The sequence below is a fragment of the Panthera pardus genome, unplaced genomic scaffold (genome assembly GCF_024362965.1).
Source record: "Panthera pardus isolate Hobbes unplaced genomic scaffold, ASM2436296v1 HiC_scaffold_6, whole genome shotgun sequence".
NCBI classification, from domain to species: domain Eukaryota; kingdom Metazoa; phylum Chordata; class Mammalia; order Carnivora; family Felidae; genus Panthera; species Panthera pardus.
This window is the reverse complement of record NW_026526991.1, coordinates 101,473,225-101,485,011: the sequence shown is the minus strand read 5'-3', so window position 1 is coordinate 101,485,011 and position 11,787 is coordinate 101,473,225. Positions and strand designations below refer to the sequence as shown.

General features: G+C 47.8%; 1 protein-coding gene across 1 annotated transcript; it reads left to right on the top strand.

The window, feature by feature from the left end:
• The first annotated feature begins 2,550 nt into the window (after nt 1-2,550).
• KCNA1 (potassium voltage-gated channel subfamily A member 1) lies at nt 2,551-11,359 on the top strand. The gene is made up of 2 exons (XM_019464787.2): nt 2,551-3,582; nt 3,949-11,359. The coding sequence occupies exon 2, from the start codon at nt 4,456-4,458 to the stop codon at nt 5,941-5,943; it is 1,488 nt and encodes a 495-aa protein (XP_019320332.1). The 5' UTR covers nt 2,551-3,582; nt 3,949-4,455; the 3' UTR covers nt 5,944-11,359.
• The last annotated feature ends 428 nt before the right edge of the window (nt 11,360-11,787 follow it).

The following is an 11,787-nucleotide window of genomic DNA, read 5'->3' as shown; positions in this document are numbered from 1 at the left end:
TTTACTGAATCTGAGGTTATTACTGTCCAATACAGTAATAACCAAGATACACAAGGTCCAAGACTTTGTGTAGCTCACATTCTGGTGAGAGAGAAGCTGTCCAATTCACTCCTCCAGTAAATTACATCACCATCCACCTAGTTACTAAGGCTACAAACCTAGGAGATGTTCTTGAAATGTTTCTTTCCCCCACATCCCAAATCCTGCCATCTCTATTTTCAAAATGTAATTCTATTCCAACCACTTCTCACAAGCCTACCAGTACCTTGCTTGTTTAAGCCATCATTGCCTGTACTACTTAATAACTTCCAACCTCATGCCTGTTTCCAGTAACCAGAATAATCTTTAAAATGGCAAATCATATTATATTACTACATGGAACATATTATATTACTAAATGAAATATTCTTACAGTGGCTTAAGAGGCTTTACATGATTTGGTCCCTCCCTACTTTTCTGACCTACCTTCTGCAACACCCTTCTTTGGCTACTTCTTTCTTGCCACACTGGTGCTCCTTTGTTTCCCAAATATGCTAACTTGTCTCTGCCTTGGGATCTTTGCATTTGCTCTTATATCTATGCTTCTGTTTTTCTGATTCCCTGTTCTCTCTCTTCTTTTTCTAAAAAAATTTAATGTTTATTTATTTTTGTGAGACAGAGAGAGACAGAATGGGAGCAGGGGAGGGGCAGAGAGAGAAGGAGACACAGAATCTGAAGCAGGCTCCAGGCTCTGAGCTGTCAGCACAGAGCCCAAGGCAGGGCTCAAACTCATGAACTGCGATATCATGACCTGAACTGAAGCTGGACCCTTAACTGACTGAGCCACCCAGGAGCCCCTGTTCTCTCCTTGAATTTCTTTGTTTAACTGTTACTTATGCAAAGGCTTTTCCTATCCATTCAGACTTATATTTGTCACTCCATATACCCTTTTCTTAATTTGCTTTACCTAACATTATAATGTCTGTCTCTCCCACCAGAATGTAAGTTCTGTGAGGTCTGGAACCTTGCATATCTTAGTCATTACTGTGTCTGCAGTGCTGAGCAAGACTGACACACAGCTGAGACTGAGCAAATATTTGAGCGAATACATATCTTTAGACCCCTATCAATGGTGGGTTTGCATCCAGAATGTTGAATTCTTAGCTCAATACCATTCTTCCAATTCCTTGGTGTAAACCTCTGGATTTTATTATTCCTAACAAAGCCCTGAATTTCGGGACCTGAGATCCCATGCGGTCTGCAAATCTCTTCTCTTAAGAAAATCTCCAAATGGTGAATCAAGGCAAGTGCAATCCACATGAGGCTAGGGAGATGACAGTCTTGGAGGCCTTTAAAAGAAGGAAGGGAGTTACAGGCAGAAGGAGGTGCAAAAGCAGAGTAAGGAAGCCCAGTATTACTGGGACATGGTCAGGAAATGTTCATCAGGTCTAGTAGGGTTATTATTGATGTGGATGTAACAGCAGCAGCAGCAAAAGCAGAAACAGGGGACTTGCCAGTCGTATTTCAGTACACAGCTCCTTCCTTCCTTCCTTTTTTCCTTCCTTCATTCTTTCCTTCTTTCCTCCCTTCCTCCTTCAGTCTCTTCCTTCCTGTAATAAAGCAGTAGCACAGGAAGGCAGGAAACCTTGGAGTTAGTAGGGTACAGGAATATTGTGTGTGGAAGGTAGGGAAATGGCAGTGTTTAATATGGTTCGGAGGAGTTTAGGAGAACTCATTGTTCGTAAAAGAAAAGGGTAGGGTATGAATCCGGAGGAGTGGAGGGAACAAATATTCTTTTTCTGAAAGGAATGCTGGAGTCTGAATCTGGAGGAGGGGTTTAACTAGTTCCGTACCCAGAATCGGTGCACTGCCTGGGCAACCCCACACAGGCCCCTGCTTTCCACTAGCCACAATAGAGTGGGGAGGATACAATCATTGGCTTTGATTAAAGTGGTGGCTGGTGTAGGCGGCAGGCAACGCGATCCTCGGTGGTGGAAGGGTGGTCCCAAAGCAGCGGGGGAACCAATCAGCGGTGACTCCGGGTTCTTGCATCCTCCTCGGAGACTCCGTAGCAGTTGAAGTACCCGAGCTGCCCGCTGCCTTCTCGCGCGCTGCGGGCGCCGAGGCGTAGCACGTCTGGGGGCGCAGCTGTAGCCGCACTCCGAGTGCACCGCGCACGCCCCCGGCTCGTGCTGCCCTGAACCTCCGCGCGGACCCTTTCCCGAAGAAGTTGCAAGCCTTGCAAGTGGCTTTGTGGAGGCACTAGGCCGAGAAAAGTGGCTACGGGAGGAGGGACGTAGGTGGGAGGTGGGCAGGCGACTTGCTTCTCAGATTCGTCCCAATTAGCATCAAGTTGGCAGACAGCCCCACAGACCCACGAAGCCTTTGGTTGTCCACAAATCGCATTCTCCGTATTTCAGAATAATCTGATCGTAAGAAAACTTCAACTCCCATCGTAGGTCAAGGAGGGACAGCCTCTTAGCACCGCCGCCTCGCAGTGACACCACATACAACACACCCACAGTGAGCCTCAACTGCAGAGCTCTCCCCAAGGTGCGCATCTCTGCCCGTCAGGCAGAGACAAGCTGGGTCACCCCTGCAGAGAGACCCCTGCGGGAGGGCCGGGATGGCACGCAGAGCATGGCGGCAGAAGGCGATTATCGTGGGACTGCACAAACGCAAGCCCATCCGAGGAGTTTTGCCAGGAACACCGCCGCCTGCATTGCGTCGGACCTGACCATTTCTAATGTGCAATTCCCGGGGAAGGTCGCGGCCAGGGAGCGTGCATTTGCGGGGCTGTGCACCATAAGGGAAGGAGAATTGGTGGTCGGCTTTTCTGGCAAGAGAAGGAAAAAGCTGTTCCGGCAAGGGTGGGAACTGAATGACAACCCCCCTCTGCCAAGCCACCCCCTCATATTTTCCATCTACCTCCTCGCTCCTGCCCTCCCCCGCCCTCCCCAACCCACGCCCGAGTGGGCCAATCGCTGCTCCGCATTCCAGGCGCTTTCTCAGGTTTCTGCTGATCTTGCAGCGCCCAGAAATGGACCGAGCGGACCCGCCGCCGCACGCACCCTGCCCCACTCGGAGCTCCTGACGGCTCCACGCGCACCGCGGAGCCTCAGCGAGGTCCACGCTGGGGTGCGGGAAGCGGAGGGGATCCGAGAGCCATGTAGATCCAAGCTCTTGCTCGCCCGCCTCCTTCAGGATCGAATCAAGGGCTCCCATAAGTGTTAGGAGGGGGCGAGAGTGCTGTTTATCGTCATTTGCTTCCGAGCCTCGGGAGAGGGTGGCATTTTGCTTTTCCGCCCCGCATCCTCCGGAACTCCCTGCACCAGCGAGAGGACGGCGTCTCTAGGTTGTTGGCAACCGGTGAGAATGGGGGTAGGGAACGGACATTTCCGCCGTAGTGGCTCACTCAGTCGATTGTCCCACTGAAGGGGCGTAGGACGAGGGGGCGAGGGCGGCGACTTTGCCAAGCGCCTCTCGGATGCTGCCGCGGAGCCGGTCGCCGCTCCCGCCGGGTACTGCAAAGGCGACCTGCCGCATTCCGACTCGGGCTCTCCGCCGACTCAGCACCGCCCCTGCGCCAAGCCGGCCGGCCAGGTAGGGGGCTCCCCCGTCCGGGGCTGCAGAAGCGGGGGTAGGAGCACCGGGTGGGAGAAGTCAGGGGTGTGGGGATGCTGCCCGGGACCTAGAGCTCCCTCAGCGTCTCTCGGCGCTTTCCCGATCTTTAGTTTAACGAAGTTGTAAACAGATCGGCTGTTGGGCATTGGGGAAAGTGGGATGGAAGAGCCCAAACTTGGATTTCCGGGTGTCTGCGTGTGTCTGTCTGTGTGTATGTGCTAACCCTAGCAAGAGTCCAGTGCTTTCTAAACAAGCTAGAGGTCTGTGCTCTTCGGTGTCTGTAGGTCCGTCCCATCTGAATGCTTCTGATTTTCTACCCCCGTATCACTTTCTATTTCTCTGCAGCGTCCATCGATCGCCCTGGTGGGAGCTTAGAAGGCGGCAGGCGAAGAGGGGTAGGAGGGGGGAGAGCCGAGGAGAAGCAAAAGGGGTGGCAGGCAAAGGGATCTGCTGAGCTGGCTCTGCACCCGGTCCTAGGAGGGTCGCAGAGGGGAGGGGTGGCCAGGGTGACCCCCGAATGGATGGCCGGGTCCGCTAGAACGGCACTGCGTTAAGACACCTTCCAGCAGGAAGAAATACCAACCCTCCCCCCCCCCCACGACAAAAAGCTGCACCCGGGCTGCAGGCGAGGGGGGATTCCAAACTGAGCAAAAGACAGGGTAGAGGGGAAGGTAACGAGAAGGGAAGTCATAGATCTCTCCACCTGCTGGTTTTGAAGCCCCTCCCCCTGAACGTGGGGGGAGACGCGCACTCCGGTGGGGGGGGCGCTTGGGTCCCCCCCACCCCTCCTCTCCCGCTGCTTCCCACCCCCGGCCCTCTCCTGGTCTCTCACCCCTGTGCCCCGCTTCCACCATGACGGTGATGTCCGGAGAGAACGTGGACGAGGCTTCGGCCGCCCCGGGCCACCCCCAGGAAGGCAGCTACCCCCGGCCGGCGGAGCACGAGGACCACGAGTGCTGCGAGCGCGTGGTGATCAACATCTCCGGGCTGCGCTTCGAAACGCAGCTCAAGACCCTGGCGCAGTTCCCCAACACACTGCTGGGCAATCCTAAGAAACGCATGCGCTACTTCGACCCCCTGAGGAACGAGTACTTCTTCGACCGCAACCGGCCGAGCTTCGACGCCATCCTCTACTACTACCAGTCGGGAGGCCGCCTGCGGAGGCCGGTCAACGTGCCCCTGGACATGTTCTCCGAGGAGATCAAATTTTACGAGCTGGGCGAGGAGGCCATGGAGAAGTTCCGGGAGGACGAGGGCTTCATCAAGGAGGAGGAGCGCCCCCTGCCCGAGAAGGAATACCAGCGCCAGGTGTGGCTGCTCTTCGAGTACCCTGAGAGCTCGGGGCCCGCCCGGGTCATCGCCATCGTCTCCGTCATGGTCATTCTCATCTCCATCGTCATCTTTTGCCTGGAGACTCTACCTGAGCTGAAGGATGACAAGGACTTCACAGGCACCGTGCACCGCATCGACAACACTACGGTGATCTACAATTCCAACATCTTCACGGACCCCTTCTTCATCGTGGAAACCCTATGCATCATCTGGTTCTCCTTTGAGCTGGTGGTGCGCTTCTTCGCCTGCCCCAGCAAGACAGACTTCTTCAAAAACATCATGAACTTCATCGACATTGTGGCCATCATCCCTTATTTCATCACCCTAGGCACCGAGATAGCTGAGCAGGAGGGAAACCAGAAGGGCGAGCAGGCCACTTCACTGGCCATCCTCAGGGTCATCCGGTTGGTAAGGGTTTTTAGAATCTTCAAACTCTCCCGGCACTCTAAGGGCCTCCAGATTCTGGGCCAGACCCTCAAAGCTAGTATGAGAGAGCTAGGGCTGCTCATCTTTTTCCTCTTCATTGGGGTCATACTGTTTTCTAGTGCAGTGTATTTTGCCGAGGCGGAAGAAGCTGAGTCGCACTTCTCCAGTATCCCCGATGCTTTCTGGTGGGCGGTGGTGTCCATGACCACTGTAGGATACGGTGACATGTACCCTGTGACAATTGGAGGCAAGATCGTGGGCTCCTTGTGTGCCATCGCTGGTGTGCTGACAATTGCCCTGCCCGTACCTGTCATTGTGTCCAATTTCAACTATTTCTACCACCGAGAAACTGAGGGGGAAGAGCAGGCTCAGTTGCTCCACGTTAGCTCCCCTAATTTAGCCTCTGACAGTGACCTCAGTCGGCGCAGTTCCTCTACTATCAGCAAATCTGAGTACATGGAGATCGAAGAGGATATGAATAATAGCATAGCCCATTATAGACAGGCCAATATCAGAACTGGCAATTGCACCACAGCTAACCAAAACTGCGTTAATAAGAGCAAGCTACTCACCGATGTTTAAAAAGCCAATCAAACTAAAAAAATGCCCCACTTATCAGCTTGAAAGACTTAAAAAAAAAAAAAAAGAACAAAAACCTAGTGACCCACGTCACTGTTTGTAGATACTTTACTAAATAGCCTTTGAATGCTCTGTTTAACTGTCAATGCATTGTTGCATTGAGGAATGGGGGGATGGTGAACCAGAAGCTTTCAAGATTCATGCAAAAAGAAACTATTTTCATTTTATTAAAAAATGGGAAAAGAAAGTGTATTTTCTAAAACTGGTTTAAAACAATTCAGTCCATGAGCTAGTCTAGGTAAAATAAGATTCATATGCTTCCCCATACTGAAACATTTTTAATCCTTTGGCTTCTTTAACTTTTTTCTTTTACTAAAAACCAGACGATCACTTAGAAATATAAAATTTAAATTTGCATGGGACTCCATTATAAAACTTTTGCAAACTGCACAGCACATTTAAGACAGTGCATCTGATGTATTATATGTAACATGATATACCAGCCAAAAGGGGCAATGAACAAATGTTGTATTTGTTTTGATCATCCCAACCATATATTACAAGGTGAAAACCCCCACAAGTGCACATACATGCACACAAAATTATTTAAGACTGGTTCATAAAGCACCTTATACATCTGATACTGGTCCTGGTCTGCAGGGATTTTCCCTCTGCCCCATTTCCCCTGCTCATCCATACTATTCTCTAAGAAAAAAGAAAACTGAAGTAAATTAACTGATTCGTCTGCAGTGCTGCTAAATTTCTCAACTGCAGGTGAGCCAAACACAGGTCTTTTCTCACCAGTCCTGCACCCTGACCCCTGGCCTCCAGAACTGGATGTAAAATCTTAGCCTCCTTATTGCAAGAGAGCACAAATGGAACTAAATGTAAGCATGTTTGAATCTGATCATATTTATTTTATAATCGCATGCCAAGAACGTTAACTCAGACAATAGGGGATAAGCTTACGTTGGAATCAACTCTTCTAAAAATAGATCCTTTTTTCATTTGCATTCACCGAAAGTGCACTCCTTCATTTATTAACTATTTTATTAGTAAATAAAGTACTGTATTTAAGTGCATATGTTAGTCAGATGGGAACAATAACTTTTTGGAGCTCAAAGCATGTTCTCTTATTCAGCATTATGGCCTATTTGATTAAGGTGTACCTTGAATTAATTAATGCATGATTTCAGTAAAAAAAATTTAAATCATAAAAATTAAAAGTTTGTGGGATGAAGGGCCCAAAAGAAAATAATGGGGGGTGGGGGGTGGGGGCCACTCAGTTGATTTTCCTGCCTTTGCTCAGGGAAATGTCAGGTTTCTGTGCAGGTGTAGGCAGAGAGAGGACCAATATGCCCATCCCTTAAAGGGAAGCTATGTGGAAAACTAAATAAGTCATCAAGGTATATATAGCAACACCTAAGAACAGGTATTCTTTCTAGCTGAAAATAAACACAAGCAAAACAAACAAACAAACAAACAAACAAACAAAAAAAGGTGCAATACTGCATGTTTTTGGTGCATTCTTAGGATGTAAATGAACATGTTTATCTCTTGTATGCATCCAAAGCAGAGCTGATTTCTTTTTGCAGTCATGATTTGAGGTCTGTAGAGACTTCAGCCCTCCCCTTGAGGCTCCCTGAAGAAACTCAACCAATTGATTTAATAGTTGCTTAGTGCCTTTATCCTGTACCCACAGTGAACTGCAGAAAGTGCCTCCATTAACACAGCTGAGAAGTTATGTAACAAAAGGGAGGAAGGGTTGAGGCACAGATATTTTGCTTTTGCTTTCTCCACCCTCCCTGTCTCACTTCACCACTGTGAGAAGACCACCCCATCCTGTACCCAGGAGAGAAGAGATCCAGGAGGGTGCTGTCTCCCTGGCCATCCACTGGACTTGGTCCCTTTGGCAGCCTGATCTGGGATGTGCACTGGGACCTGAGACCGATCATCACTCTGGACATGAACCAGGAGCCCGTTTTCTCCCTCTTCTCCACCAGAAGCCAATATCAAGTTTTTGGAAATCTGTTTCCTGTCGAGGGCCACTCTGGATGTGAAAGGCTTCCTCAGGTCCAATGTAGTGTTCCTTGCAAAGTTCTGTATTTCTCCTCTGTTAGCAACAGCACTCTGCAAACCTCTGATGGTCTGTTCTCTTTAGGCATCAGTGTGGATGTGGGAACACTCCGTATATAATAACCTTCCCTGGGTCTTCCCTCCCGGCCCACTCCCTTCAGATATTTTCTATGATGCACCTATGCTCTTCCTACCTGGCAGTCGCTTCACAGGCTGAGCATCTAACTTCTGCTGCCCCAGGCACCCAGCCCAGAGAATGCTGGGGACTCTAGGTCTAGCTGAAAGAGAACCACGTAACACAGGCCTCTGGGGCCTGGCAGCTGTCCACCAATGGAGAGGCACTCACAGCCTTTTTAAAGACACCGAGGTGGGGAATCTTCATTCTGCACTTAGCATGTGGCTGCCTGCTGCTGCCCACCCTGCCCACCTTACATTCCTGCCCTGCTTCTTCGGGAATCCTCCCTGTTACTTCTGTCCCTTCCCCCACCTGTCCTAGAACTAGCAGGGAGGCAATAAACCAAGAAGCTAGAGTAACACCCAGGCTGGCTGACTCAGTTGAAAGAAAGAACATGGATATTTTACTTTCCTGTGCGGCTTTTGAGAATCTGTAAGACTGATGTAACATCATGGAAGACAAGGGGCCAAGGACTGCACAGCATCTGACCACAGGGCATTAAACCCTCCGCTGTGATGTTTCCTTCTCTTTTGAACTTTGACTTATCCTGGCTATTCCTCTCCTACCTGCTTAAAAATCTCCAGTTTGGGAAAACAAAGCCAACCTCCCCCAAAATTCTGGGGATATCTTGATCTTTTATTTAGACTTGGAGGTCTAGGACACACAGAACTTGAAACGCTGCACTCCGTCAACAGCAATAATCCACTCAGTACTGTGGGATGGATGGGTCAGAGGATGAGAAAATGGGACCAAGACTGATCAGACTGGTTTTGGCTACCTGGTATACCTCTCATAGATTCGCTGGACTGGGGTTCTTCTGCATGTGTTACAGGAAAAAGGGCTGCATGCATGAGCCTGTTGGCCTGGGATTGGGGAAGAGTTGTTACGAATTTGGGTGGTAGGGGGGAAATGAATGCTGCTTATCCATCTGTAGCTCATTGCAACCAAGTCAGTAGGAATGGAGTACAGGGATTATCTGTGTAGCATAGGCATGCGAAGTTTGACAAAGCTCTTACCCCTCGCACTATAATGTGCTGAAATGTTTTTGTAGACCTGAAGGTGCACTTAACAAAACTGCCTATTAAGGAATGACTATCTTTTGGTTTACTTATATTTATTGTAGTGGGATTTTTACCTTTCAGTCCCCTTCCTCGATCTTGAGCTTTAATAGCTCATGTCCTGAATGCTTGTTTTCTCCAAAAGGAGAGACTTTCTGACATTGCTGATAGCCATAGCTCAGCTCTTCCAGTGCTTGGGGGCCCTAGTTCAATAGGGTTGGAAGTGGAAGGGCTGGGTCACACCAGGGCTGTTAGCCATCCCAGCATCTCTGAAGGGGTTAACTCACCTCAAGTGATCTGAATTCGAGAGAGACCAAAGACATTAATTTCCTCTGTCCTCAGATTTAGAGAAGACAGATTGTAGCCAGGAAAGCTTTTTGTTTTTGCAACTCCTCTTCCCCATCTGTGTACAGCCTTCCCTCGCTCCCCCTGAAGAAATAGAGTGCTGATTACCAGTTAGAGCAGTTCACTAGGGTGCATGAGTGAGTTAGCCTAGCAAAATCAAATGAACCAATGGCATATTCTTCTGGAATATGGCTGATGGACAGTCATTTCTCTAAAATTGTACAACTGTGGTGGAACCAAAGCACAGGTGACATCATAATCTTTACTCACTTGAGAATTAGAACACAGACAAACATGTAAATGGTAAGTGAGAAGATTTCTTTAAGTAGAAATTTGGTTTAGTCCATAAAGGGCCTTCTTCATGTTGTGTAGAGTTACAGATTTTTTCAAATTAGTTAACATCTGAAGAGTCCATAAAAATAGTTTCCTAACCCTCCCTTTCAGTATAGGAGACCTCAAAACACATGCTTTTAAACAATTTTACAATTGAATTCCTTGTTTGGTAGATTGCCTTGGACAAGAAGGAGAAAGAGCACATTAACAGAAGGCAATTCCCCATTTTCTTCCAGGGACAACTCATTCCTGGGAGTGGTGAGAATTGGTGGGTGGTAACCATCCATGGTATAGAATTGTTAGAAAGAATATAAACTGCCAAACAGCCATTTTATCTTCCCATTTTGTCAAGAAAGGATGAAGTCTTTCTATGTTTCTGTTCATTTCAAGAAGACAAATAAATACAAATTTTTAAACCAGACGCAATCCAAGCTGAATTGCAATCTCAGGAGGTGACCTCTCATCCACCATGCGGTGTATTAATACTCGTATTTATATCACGGAATTTCAGGGTATATGCGAACATGTTCAGCATGACTCAGGTAAATCTCAGAAGAATGTACTTTACTTACCATTTTTTGTAAAGAAGTGGACAGGAGCTGAGTTGTTAACCAAAACTGTTCCATTACCTTGGGTCACTGTGTGAACTCATTCAGGGTATAAGTGTAAGGCTCAGAAGTCTTGGGATTTAACGCCAGTCTCTTTGCTCAGGCAAAACGACCATGGGTTTCCTTGGGAAGTCCAATGTGTACATAAGGGGGGAGGCCCTGCTGACCTCAGGACTATTAGCTTTAAGGAGATTAGCCCTAGTCCCAGTGATTTTTATGTCGGAGCCAACTAGGAGTTTACTTTTTATGACATGAGACTTCACAGAGTCTAGAAGTGTTTTGTACCATAATCAGAGAAGAAGAAATGGTGCAAGGAAAGAAAACAAAACACAAAAGACCCCTTGCAAAATATTCCAGGTCAAAAGTTGTCTTCTCTCCAAAACCTGCAGAAACACCTTTCTTCTCATCAGTGCACTGTCTGGGAGCTGTTTGAGGCAGCAGCTGTAAGCTGACAGCATGGACTCTACGTGACATACCTCTAACATTAAAGATAATGGTATCACCAAGGTTCAAAACTAAAAATTGAGTGGTATTAATTTAAAGTGCACCGTCAGGACAACAAACCATTGAAGCTGAAAAAGCACTAGTTTCTTTCTTGAGTTTGCCAGTTGCTTACACCTTGAGTGAAGGGCGTGTCTCATTTCCACCTGCTGTGCATTTCCCCTGCCCTAACTGTTCAATATGTCAGGTGGAGGACATTGAATGTTACGAACTGAGAGCCTAACTGAAGCGCATAGTTTTCATCTATGCAATTTCACTTGCTTTTGTCACTTTATGATCTGTTCATATTTGGCATCAATTAAAGATAATTTTTAAGGATCTTATCAAGGAATATTGTGACTGGTTATTTGTCTCTTGTTTAACTGGTCTTTAGGGAAGTTTTTCATGTGGGATCTCTTTAAATAATGTGATGAGCCCAGGGCAAACTCATGAAGCAGCCTCGTGGTACTATCTCTTCTGTGCAAGGAAATGCACTGGGGTTGAATTCTGATAATAAATTCACAGTTTGGTCTCAGGTAGGATCCCAAGGAGAGGCCTTTGGAATTTGGCCTATGAAAGCAGTGGGGGAATCAAGCTTTGAAAAGGAAAAAAGAAATGAGGCCCCAGGGAGCAAAGTAATTGATTATATTCACTTAAATTGTTTTTAATTTGAAACTTTATTTCTCAGTTGCAGTCTAAGCCTTTCAGAAAGGATAGTGTGTGTGTGTGTGTGTGTGTGTGTGTGTGTGTGTGTAACAGTGCTGTGGTCTGG

Coding starts and splice junctions, on each gene's coding strand:
- KCNA1 (XM_019464787.2), top strand. CDS start 4,456: ATGACGGTGATGTCCGGAGAGAACGTGGACGAGGCTTCGGCCGCCCCG.